The 13188-nt window shown below is 32.5% G+C and overlaps 1 protein-coding gene across 50 annotated transcripts in view; it reads right to left on the bottom strand.

Moving 5' to 3' along the window:
- Positions 1–13188, bottom strand: part of LOC114341578 (extracellular matrix-binding protein ebh) — a 369628-nt gene that overhangs the window by 97315 nt on the left and 259125 nt on the right. For all 50 annotated transcript variants that reach the window (XM_050657458.1, XM_050657487.1, XM_050657456.1 and 47 more), the window contains one exon: positions 8115–8489. In XM_050657458.1, coding sequence (XP_050513415.1) covers positions 8115–8489 — 375 coding nt within the window. The remainder of the gene's footprint in view (positions 1–8114; positions 8490–13188) is intronic.

Below are 13188 nucleotides of genomic sequence, written 5' to 3'. Positions count from 1 at the left end.
GGGGTCAGTTCTAATTGCGTAGTGGTATGCAGCGACCCCAAAAACCCCACGAGTCCACGAGTAACCAAATATGGCCCTTCATTTGCTTATTTTGACATGTTTATGCGCTTTTGGATGCATTTTATGCAATTTATAATGCAATTACCTATGCATTTCCACCCATTTTTAGTAGTAGTAGACTTTTTTCCTGAAATCATCCTGAACACAATGCAAAAAGTTGCAAGTCTCCATACTACATTTACAATCAAGATGCAGTAGAAATAAACAAACCAGGACACGTTAAATGCTACTAGGAGCACTCCCGAATCCTAATTTACAATGTATAAACTTTGGAAATCATGATTTGGGATTTAAAATGTATACCTATACATGGGTCTCGGTGAATTCGTAACTATTTTAATCCCCCATCCTAATTACAGGCCAACTCGTAACTCTGGCGCGCAGGTAATTTTTCGATAACCCACTAACTACCGGTGAATTAGTAACTTTCATTTTTAAGTAATGTTGATAATTTAATACCGGTATTCCAGGTATGTACCTGTAAAAATTACTCTCTTTGAAGGTGGTGTAAAAAAAGGTATTCATCATTTATGTATTGTCTCTTGGAAGAGTTACTAGTGAAAATCCAAATAAATTTTGTGAAAATAACTGAAATTCTTGTAACAGATAACAGATTTCGTAATGAGTGCACGTGGGTGTAAGTTATTGGTGGTAAATAATTTTAAATTTCAATTAAAGAAAGTGCTAAAAAGTGGAAAACATTTATGGTACTGTTCTGCATCTGGTTGCGAGGCCACCCGTTATACCGACGGAATCATACGGCCTGCTATCATACGGCCCCTATTCTCATTTAAAAAAATCATCGATTGCGTCATCACGCCCAGATGGATGACGCCACTAATATGATATGTACACCAAAAAATTAGAATTTAAAAATAAAATTATTTATATGGGAAATAAGCCACAATTAAAATGAAAAAATAATTTCATTAACGTTTCGACGCCCAAATCGGATGCCGTTGTCAAAATACAAAATATTACTAGAATAAACAAAATTATTTTTTCATTTTAATTGTGGCTTATTTCCCATATAAATAATTAATCATAAAAATGCCACAAGGAAATAGCTTCAGAACAACATTAAAAATAAAAATCGACCTATTGCGGGATTTATCTCCAGAGACGCCCATTCTCGAGAAAATGAATTTATTCCAACTCAAACGTCCTCACTGTATTTGTTTATAAGCCAAAAAATTGTTTATAACTTTAAAACAGTGCTGAGGCCGCTTAGATAATTCGATTTTAATTCTGTAAAGTGTATTAGATAGGTAGAGAGCCTCTTTATATGTGAAAAAAATAACCAAATTTCTAAAGGGACTGCTTTCTGTTCAGAAAGTTTTGTAAAAATTTGAACTTTTTTAAAAAAATTTAGATTGCAAAATTATTATGCAAAATCTATCAGGTCGATTTTAATGAAATTTGGTGGACGATTTAAGTATGTTATAAGTATTTTCTGTGCGAATTACGAAGGTTCTAAGTGCAACCAAAGTTGTTGAAAAACACTGAATAAAAAGAGGCTTATTTTGCCCCCTTATTTTGTATTTATGCAATTTTGTAGAAAGGGTAATAATTTAAGACATTTTTTACCAGTCGTATATCATAAAAAATTCAATTATCTTTATTTTAATTCCCTACGACTTTGCTCCAAAATGAATCGTTTTAAAGTTATAAGCAAAGAATATAGAAAAAAATTAATTTTAATTAATTAATTTTAATTTTTAATTTTAATTAATTTTAATTAGTTTTTCGAAATTTTTAAATATTTTAATTTTTTTATTAATGTTCCGGGCATATTTAAGAAGGAGCATAAGTCAATTATTATTATTGAAGTTGTCACTCAACTTTATCTGCAAAAATCCGAATGCCACCTCGCACATCCACAAATAGACGTTTTTTTTACAGATCCGCCCTGGTCTATACATATAATATTGTTTCAATCAAAAGAGATTTCAATTTTTGTTATTTTTTTATAGGTACATATGATACACAACATGTTTTTAAGCAAACCAAGAACCATTCGCTTACATAATAATATGCTATATGCCCCGTGTTGGCTTAATCCGTTACTGTTCAAATTTATTTCTTACCTTTTAACCTAACAACTACCTGGGGTATTAGAATTAAACAATTGTTTCGAATTCACCTGTATAAAGTTGCGAGTTGGTCAGGTAGTAAAAAAGTTACGAATTGGCCCGTGTACATTTTGATTTAAAAAAGTTTGTCATTAAGAGTTACGAGTTGGCGCGTGTCCCTATACATTGTTAATTATGATTCGGGAGTGCTCCTAGTAACATTCAATGTGTCATGGTTTGTTTATTTCTACTGCATATTTATTGTAAATTTAGTATAGGTGGTGTATTTAAAAATCGATTAATTTGGGTGTTTTTAGTGCTAAATGCCCTGGTCTATGCCAGAAGAAACAAAGATTGGTTTAACGAGGAATGTACATCTACTAACCAACAAAAATGAAGCATAATTAAGAGACTCCAGCAGTGAACTCTTACGTGTAAAAAACAATTGTATAATATTTTATCGACATTGTGGGTTTACCAAGGCTTTTTAATACCATTTATTTATACTTATCAGCAAATATATTTAAATCTTAGGTTGAATATATTTAAATAACAAACTTGGTGTAATTTCGCGAAGCGTTTAATTAAAATTAAAATTATCACGGCAGCGAGAAATATGAATGTGAATCTTACGTCAAACTTGAAAGTTGAATTATTGTCATAAAAAGGAATACGTACGAATTGTCCATTGTCCATGTCCATACAGATGAAATGTGAGTACGTAGTTTGGGTTTAATAGACTTATAATCAAATAAAATGACCATTAAAATAGCCAATAAAATTTACAAACTTTATGTTAAAGTTAAATTGATGTTTATAATTAAAAAGGCAAAAATTGTTTTTTTTTTAAATTAAAATGGTTGTTGTATTATGCAATGGAAAAATGAAAAATTATGCGTTTTCACTAAGATGAACACAGTATTATGCAATGATTATTAGGAATTGAAATTAGAACTAGAGTTTTGAGATCTACGTATTCTCTACACTTTTATATGAAGTGGAAGCCTGGACAATTACGGACACAACTGAAAAAAGACTTGCCGGCTTTGAGATGTGGTGTTATCGAAGAATGTGGAAAATATCATGGACAAAACACGTAAAAGACAGGGAAACATTTAAATGTTTCCCTGTCTTTTAAAAGATGAAAAAAGAAAAAAAAAATACTCAACACCATGAAGCAAAGAAAAATGAGCGAATTTGGTTACATACTAAGAAATGAAAAATATTAGACCAAGTTTTCAATCTAATAGCACATAAAATAATACTAAAAATATTACTCTACATCCCACCAGACTGAAAACAATGGGAACCTTCTCTGGTTACACCTCCGAGGCTTCTAAAATTTGCAAGCCATAACGGATGTTGAGACTAAAGAAGATGAGGGAATTTTACACAATTTATAATTCACGTCCCATCTGCTCATCGCGGTAAAGTTCCAACGAGAATGGTTCCTTTCGTACTCCAATCAGAGTAAACATGTAAATCAAAAATTAATATCCATTTTAAATTTCGTTGCAACACGAAACTACAGCCGCATCATTATTCCAGTTCAGTCAGAGAGTGCAGCAAGCACCTCTACCGGTTTCGAAACATATTAGTCATCAAGAGGCACATATGCTGCTCTCTCTGACCCAACCAGGACAAACCCCGGCGTGCAGTCACGGATTGCAACGAACGAAATGGCAGGGATGCCCTAGCGGCAACTGCTAGCAAAAGGCTAAGTTTTCAATCTAATAGCAAATAAAATAATACTAAACATATTACTCTACATCCCACCAGATTGAAAACAATGTGAACCTTCTCTGGTTACACCTCCGAGGCTTCTAAAATTTGCAAGCCGTAACGGATGCTGAGACTAAAGAAGATGAAGGAATTTTACAATTTATAATTCACGTCCCATCTGCTCAGCGCGGTAATGGCGGTAATTCCGTTATATCCATTACCGTCTGAATTACCACCATTACCGTCTGAATTACCACCATTACCGCGCTGAGCAGATGGGACGTGAATTATAAATTGTAAAAATTTATAATTCATGATTATAGATGCATAAGATATTGTACTTACTACTTGTCAATACGTTTCAAACTCATGTTTAGTGAACAAAATCGGTTAAGCCGTTTAGAAGTTATTAAGCTACAAAAGCATAATCCAATTAACGAGTATTCAATAAATGGTTTATGTAGTTGTAGTGGTTACGACGCTAATTTGATCTGGCAACGGGCAATCAGAGTTCATTTACCGGCCATCCCAAACTTCTTTCAGTCTATTTCGAATAGAAAAAAAAATCTAGTGTACATTCGATGGACACTAGATCATTTGGGAGATAATGCGACAAAGGCGACCATTTATAAAGCTTAACGTGTAATCGAGAAACATTGCATTCAACTTTATACATTTAATTTATAAATAACTTTGAAAAACTCCTGATACAAGGATAAAAAACCGCTACACGCCGTAAAAATGAGTGGCGCATACAATATTCCAGCTACAAAAGATCTGATATGAATATTACGTGGCGCGAAAATGTATTTTCATTTTGATGCAAAACAAAATTCTAGTTTTATTTTAAAAGATTTTTTCATAATATTTGCCCAAATTGAAGTAAAACGCGCCACAAAAGAGTAACTTTGATACAGTTTGAATTTTGAAACTCTTTTGTGTCGCGTTTACTTCAAATTTAGCAAATATTATGAAAAAAATCTTTTAAAATAAAACTAGAATTTTGTTTGGCATCAAAATGAAAATAATATTTTCGCGCCACGTAATATTCATATCAGATCTTTTGTAGCTGGAATATTGTATGCGCCACTCATTTAGCATTCGGCGTTTAGCGGTTTTTTATTCTTGTTTTTATTGACATGAAAAGACCTACACCATATGCATATACATGTTGACATAGTATGTACTATTATAACGTATATTCGGTACACTTATTTCAGCTAGCCACCAATGATCGGTTATTAGAATATCCCGCTTATAAGAATATTTTTGCTTGGCACGACGGCTATTCTAATAAGCTGGTTCGACTGTACTTTCAGTAAGCGGATATAATTTGATTCTAACAGATGATTTTATAATGTATCATATGAAAATTATCTTCTAGGGAATACATACAATGTTTGTTTTTTTAAGCTTTATATGTAAATTGTGTAATGTCATCGTAGTTTGCGTGTCTATTGTAAACGATAAATTTCCCAAATAGTTCCATAATTAGACGAACTTTAATAGAGGGGTATTCCACAAAATGAGAGCATGTGAAGTGCCGATTTTAGTGACAGTGACTCACGGTTAAATTATTATTACTACAATAATTATTAAACTATCAGAATATACTACAGGCTGGTTTTTAATAGATTGTCGAGATTTTTAGTTTGAATTTGATTTATAGGGCTTTTCATCGATTGTCATTTGTTTCGAGCTTCTGTCATATGTTGTATAATCTGTGTATAATATTAATATATACGGATTATACGAAATAATGACAGAAGCTCGAAACAAATGACTGTGAATGAAAAGCCCTATTGATCAAATCTCAAATTTAGAGTGAAAAAATTTTCGATTTTTCTTCAATATTTAATAAAAAAAAAATTAACAATAAGTGGAACTGTACTGAAAATGAATGAATCTTAAATCTTAAAAGCTCTTAAATCTTATAGAGTGGCTTAATAGGAGCTCAAATTAATATCTTCTAATAAAAAGCTATTTAACTTTATATTTAAACGATAGTGGATGTAAAGATTTTATTTGTCAGGCCAATAGTTATATTTATAAGTATCCGTTGATATTTTTATATTTTTGGACGTCAGTTTTGCAGTCTAAAGAAATCCCTAAATCTTATACTGTAATCATGGAATTGAATTGAGTCGAGTTTTTGCATTCCTGTGACTAATAACTCTAGTACAGTATTATTATTATAGTCCAGAAAGCCACTGCGCATCCGCTAGGAAAAATATTCTGATTCGGATTTTTTGCACAATCTTACTCAAAAAGGACTCCTTTTAACAAATTTGCATGTTGCCAGGACCAAAAGGTGGTCAAAATTTTTTTTGTTTTTTTCCTAAAATTATTTTTTTGCATGGAAAAAAGTTTTTTTAGGTTGTTTGGATCATTCCAAAGAGAAAATGTCTTTAGTGACTTTTCTCTAAAAATGATAGTTTTTGACATATAAGCGATTAAAAATTGAAAAATTGCGAAATCGGCCATTTTTAACCCTCAAAAACTATGTGAAAAACTGAAAATTTGAATGTTGTCAAGGTAGGTAGAGTAGATATTCTTTAAACATCGATTGATGAAATCGCGAAGAGTTTTTTGCAATACAATATTCAAAACTCCTTTGAAAGAGAGAAAGGTAAAATGTTCAAATATAAAAATAAAGCAGCAAATAGGAAAGAATGGAAAATAATTGTTATCCAAGCTGTGGGCTTTTTAGCCCTCAGCTTGGCTTTTCTTTGGAGACAGGCTTTGGAGGAGACTTTGGCTCAGGCTTTTCTTTGAAGACCTACATTTGTTACTTTGTTACTTTAAATACATGGGAAAAACTCCTTCAGTAAGACAAAGATTATAAGGTTATAAGACTAATATGGATTACAATATAGAGGGCTTCAATGATTGGTTTTTGGTTCAAGAAATGCAAATACCTTTATTTAAAAAGTTAAGAAGAATTCCTATGATTACACATACCTTATAGAAAGGTACATATTGACTAAAGCCACAAGTACTATTAAATTTAATATATGATTTAGAAAAGCGTTAATAGACAGTGTCTACAGGGTGTAACCAAAAAACAGGTCATAAATTAAATCACATATTCTGGGACCAAAAATAGTTCGAATGAACCTAACTTACCTTAGTACAAATATGCACATACAAAAAGTTACAGCCCTTTGAAGTTACAAAATGAAAATTTATTTTTTCAAATATATCGAAAACTATTAGAGATGTTTTATTGAAAATGGACATGTGGCATTACTATGGCAGGAACATTTTAAATAAAAATTATAGTTAAATTTGTGCACCCTATAAAAGTTTTATGGGTGTTTTGTTCCCTTAACCCCCCCCCCCCCCAAACTTTTGTGTACGTTCCAGTTAAATTATTTTTGTGGTAACTACCATTAGTTGAACTAAATATTTTTAAAACTTTTTTGCCTCCTAGTCTTTTTTCGATAAGGCAGTTTTTATCGAGTTGCAGCTTCTTTTTTAATATGTTTACATAAAAATTTTATGGGGGTTTTGTTCTTTTAAACCCCCCAAATGTTTGTGTACGTTCCAATTAAACTATTACTGCGGTACCATTAGTTAAACACAGTGTTTTTTAAAACTTTTTTGCCTCTTTGTATTTTTCCGATAAGGCATCTTTTATCGAGATGTGGCTTCTTTTTTAATATGGTTCAAAATATACCTAAAAATGTAAATCATAAATAAATGTTCCTGTTATTACCAAGTCTCCATAATCGTACTTAACCATATACAAATATGTGTTGGATTTGACAAATATTCAAAATATCTCGATATAAACTGATTTTTCGAAAAAGTACTAGGAGGCAAAAAAGTTTTTAAAACATTGTATTTAACTAATGGTACTACAATAATAATTAAATTGGAACGTACACAAAAGTTTGGGGGGGTTTAAAGGAACAAAACCCCCATAAAATTTTTATGGAGTGTCCAAATTTCACTATAATTTTTTCTTAAGATAATACTGCCATAAGAATACCACATGTCCATTTTCAATTTAAAATCTCTAATATTTTTCGATATATTGGAAAAAATCGATTTTCATTTTGTAACTTCAAAGGGCTGTAACTTTTTTTATGTGCACATTTGTACTAAGGTAAGTTAGGTTCAATCGAACTTATTTTGGTCCCAGAATATGTGATTAAATTTATGACCTGTATTTTTGTTACACCCTGTATAATTACATATTATGTAGTTATAAAACCATATTTTCAGACTTGAATGTGAAAGAAAAATTAGACTTACCGCTTTGCTCCATCGCACCCTCGGTTCGGGCTGCCCCCTGTACGTGGCCTTGAGCAGTACTCGGTCCCCAACGAGGGCCGTAGTGTCCTGGGGTCCTCTGAGAAGTACCGGCGCCGTCTCTTCGAGCTGCACAGCCTCCTCCATAGATACTCCACTGTCACTATTGCACTCTCGATCGGAAATCGCGAGATCCGTGCTACGCCGCGCTGCTATAGCAATCGACGGCGATGGCGATTCGATATCGCTGCTAGTACTAGTACTACTAAGCGGCGACCGATCGACGACCACGACGGAACCCGCGGCCGCGGATGAATTGCTCGCCCCCACGATGTGAAGAATCTCGCCGACGACGTCATCGTCATCGTCTTGCTCTACCTAGGGAGAAAAATATTATGATCAGTCTACTTTATTTGTGGTAAATTCGTCTAGAAAATTTAAATATGAAAACAAAATACAATAATTATGCCAGGAACCGAAGCTTTTCACCTCGCAATTTTTACAGAATGGATCGATTTGCTTGAAAATTTGAAAATAAGTAGTAGACAGTCCAATGATCAAAATCTATATGATTCCGAAGGCGCTTTTACCATGGGGGTGGTTGGCACCCCATCTCAAGGGTGGAAATTTTTTATTATATGTATTTTGACCGCAAAAGTTGATAAAAACATTCATTGTAATAGGTCTGGATCCCGCGTATGAAAAAAAAGTTGATTAATAGCAAGCTGAAAATTTGTTAATAGCTTAAGGGTGTCTAGTCGGATAAACTTTGATATATGGGAACACTGGAACAGGGGCAGTTTTAATTGTGGAACAGGTTAAAAATTTGGAACGGTCACACCACGAAAACGGCACATTTATTTTGTCCGACAGAACAGACTTAAACTCTCCGAACAGAGATTAAACTCTCGTGCAAAAATCACACTGCTATTTATCACCTGTCATAATTGCTGTCATTTGACATATTCTACATGTTCCACTCATTAAAACGCCCATTTGGTGATAAATAGCAGTCTGATTTTTGCATGAGATTTTAATCTCTGTTCGAAGAGTTTAAGTCTGTTCTGTCGGACAAAATACATGTGCCGTTTTCGTGGTCTGACCGTTCCAAATTTTTAACCTGTTCCCCAATTAAAACTTCCCCTGTTCCAGTTTTCCCATATATCAAAGTTTGTCCGACTAGACACCCTTAAGCTATTAACAAATTTTCAGCTTGCTATTAATCAACTTTTTTTTCATACGCGGGATCCAGACCTATAAGCAAAAAATGTTTTATCCATTTTTTTGATAAAATTAATAGTTTTCGATTTATTCGCTATCGAAAGTGTTAGTTTTGTATAGAAAAAAATCAATGTTTTTCTATATACTCATTTACGATTCACTCAATTTTTGCCGTAGAAAAATTTTTTTCAAACCAAGTTCTTGGGAATTAAATAACCTACAATTTTGTATTAAAACATTTTTTCGTATCTCTGATGCTAATCCTTCTATTCTGAAGAAAATGGTATTTTTTACCAAACTGCAAAAATTCGTTATTCGCTTTTAACCCCAGTTTTTTAAAAACTACCGTAAAATGGGGTGAGATTGATCTCCCGGGGTGACATTGATCATTTGTCGTTGTATCACATAATATATGTAGATACAACCGGCAACCATGCAAAAATTGTTTCTGAGCGTGGCACTATTCATTTCTTGGATCTTGGCTATGATCAGTTCACGTCGTTGTTAGTGTGGTTGTTAGTTTGCAATTGGCATTGGGAAGAAGTTTTGTTGCTTTGAAATTAACCATACTTTTTGGCCTATTTTAACAGTTTGTGTACTTTTGATGGTAGAGAAAGAACAGAGGTAAGTTCGGTATTTCTAGTGTTATAAAATTATTTTGTATGGTTCTGTAATAATAATTTTAAGTATCTAGCATTTTAACTAACGCCAGCTTTTTTAAGATGGCGGATAATATTGAATGGGTTGACATTGATCAAGTGATCAATCTAACCCCACGTTACGTACGTTTCAGAAATTAATTTATAATTTTTGTTACAGATTTAAGAATATCAATCAAAATGGGAAGAACGTACAAAAGACAATTAGGCAGTAGAACGTATGGCAATTTTAATGAAGAAAAAGTTAATCAGGCGTTGCACGATGTATTGGAAAATGGATTATCGCTAAGAAAAGCCGCAAAAAATACAAATTGTCCTACGGAACTTTAAATAACAAGTACCATGGAAGGAAGATTAAGAAAACAGGTGTACAATCTGTATTCACATATGATGAAGAAGTAGCCATTATTAATAGCATTTTAACGTGGGCAGATTGGGGATATCCTCTAAGTGTAATGGATTTGAGAATGTTCGTCAAAAGTTTTTTGGACAAAACTGGTAGAAGTGTATCAAGATTTAAGGAGAATATTCCGGGAATTGACTGGGTAAATAGCTTGTTGAAGAGACAAGGAGGTATTGCTGGTAAAAGATTAGCAACTAGTATTAAAAAAAGCCGAGCAGAAGTATCTCCAGACCTGATTAAAAAATACTTTGACAATTCACAACAAACGATTGAAAATGGTCCAGTTGAAAATATTTTTAATTACGACGAGTGCAACGTCTCAGATGACCCCGGAAAAAAATTGTGCATCTACCGAAGAGGTACTAAATATCCCGAAAAAATATGCAACCATTCAAAATCTGCTACATCAATAATGATTTGTGGATCCGCCTCAGGTATACTTCTGCCACCTTTACGTCATATACAAGGCGAACAATTTGTGGGATACTTGGACAGAAAATGGTCCCAAGGGCAGCCCATGCTGCGAACAGCCATGTTGCTCACTGGGGACACGATATAATCGAACTTCCCATGGTTGGATTGATATGTTAACATTCAATGATTGGTTTGTCACTTGCTTCTTACCACATCCTAGGCGACTCGATGGAAAAAAGGTGTTAATAGGGGACAACCTAGCATCTCATTTTAATCCAGATGTTCTGAGACAATGTGAAGAAAATAAATAATATTTGCATGCTTGCCAGCCAACTCTGCTAATAAGTAATTGCCAGCCATTGGATGTCGCATTCTTCAGGCCCTTAAAAGAAAGCTAGAGGAAAACTTTATCATCATGGAAAATGCAAAATTTGACATATCCACTGTTCCCTTCAAGGAAGTAGTTGCCTTACTACCAGATCCGACACTTGAGACGATTTCTGATAGGATACAAAAATATCATTTTCGCTGAGAAATTAATATAAAAGAATGTTAAATCAAATTTTCTTTTTTTATAAATTGTTCTAAATTACATATTTAGTTGTTAAAATATGTTTTTTTTTTGTATAAATAAAGAATAGTACAATAAAAATAGTGTCATCATTCTCACCCCGCATGATCAATCTCACCCCTTTGTAAAAATTCGAAAAACTGTCTGACCGAATTAGTCAGGATTAAGATTGATCATATTCTATTTAAAAGCACTACTGTTTCATGCTATAAAATCATCATGATCAATCTCACCCCAGTCACGGGTCTAAGATTGATCACCCTTTTTTTATGAGATAAGTGGATTTTCTTAATAATTAAAACAAAACTAGTGTTAAATCACTACTCTTTAGATATTAATATAACACGTGAAGTGTTTAAATATAGAACAGTCACAAAAACGTTTAAAATATAAATCAAATAAAGTTAAAATTGATCAATCTCACCCCATTTCACGGTAATCATTCTAAGCCAGTCAAACTTCTACAATCTATTAATAATACATAAATAAATGAGAATAAATAAGGCAAATAACTAAAAACACCCCTAACTTACATTATTATGCTCCCAATTGGATTTCTCCTTTTCTATTTAAAAAAATTATATTGATTTTTTAACCGTAACATTTTTATTTTGTATTCTAGGAAGTTCCGTAAAAAATTATTTAGTAGCTTTTTACAAGATCTATTAGCCTGTTAATATTAAATCTTTTTAAAATCCTCAGTCGCAAAACGAGGTGACTTTGAAAGGGTTGTTAAGGTGGTTTTTGCATGTTATTACAAGTTTTAATTGTGAATAGCTCACTCAATTTTTGCCGTAGAAAACATTTTTGCAAATCACGTTCTTAAGAATTAAATAAGATACAATTTCATTTTTAAAAAATTTTTCGTATCTCTGATGCTAATCTTGCTATTCTGAAGAAAAAGCCATTTTTTCCAAACTACAAAAATTCACTATTCGCTTTTAACTCAATTTTTTAAAAAACTAATCATTCTAAGCCGGCCACACTTCTAAAACCTATTAATAATACATAAATAAAAAAGATTCCTTTTTCGCTGAAAAAATGGGGACTGATATTCTTTTCATTGTAAGTCACTTAATTTTTTAGCTAAAGACTTTGTTTTTATTTCTGGAGATAGATATTTTTAAGTACTTTAAATTAGTTTAAATAAGTTGTCTTTGAACAATGCATAGTTTTTCTGTCATTTGACTTTGAAACTACAATATTTAGCATTTGACGAAGAAGAGCCAACATATAATTAACTATAGCTCGATTAGTATTGGTCGTAAAGAAAATTTTAAAAAACAGTTTTGTTTGTTTTTTCAAACGGTACATTTTTGTAAAGTAAAGTTGTTTTGATAAAACGAAAACTTTTGGAGTAATTAGCAGAAAACTTATTAAAAACATTGATTTTTTCGATATAAAATTAACACTTTCGATAGCGAATAAATCGAAAACTATCAATTTTATCAAAAAAATGTGTAGAACGTTTTTTGCTCAGAATGAACGTTTTTACCAACTTTTGGGATTAAAATATAATAAAAAATGTCCACCCTCGAGATGGGGTGGCAACCACCCCCATGGTAAAAACGCCTTTCGGCATGATATAGATTTTGATCCTTGGACTATCCACTACTTATTCTCAAATTTTCAAGCAAATCGATCCATTCTGTAAAAATTGCGAGGTTTTGCCCTATTTTTAACTTCATTACTTGGACTAAATCACAAAAAGTACCCCATAATTTTTAAAGCAGAAAAAAATTTTAAAAATAATTTTTAATTTTTAGCAGAATGTTATAATACCCGTCTATCGTCTTCTTTAGGTGTCTA

Source organism: Diabrotica virgifera, chromosome 8, assembly GCF_917563875.1.
Source record: "Diabrotica virgifera virgifera chromosome 8, PGI_DIABVI_V3a".
NCBI classification, from domain to species: Eukaryota; Metazoa; Arthropoda; class Insecta; order Coleoptera; family Chrysomelidae; genus Diabrotica; species Diabrotica virgifera.
The sequence above is the reverse complement of the archived record's forward strand: the minus strand, read 5'-3'. Positions and strand labels throughout refer to the sequence as shown.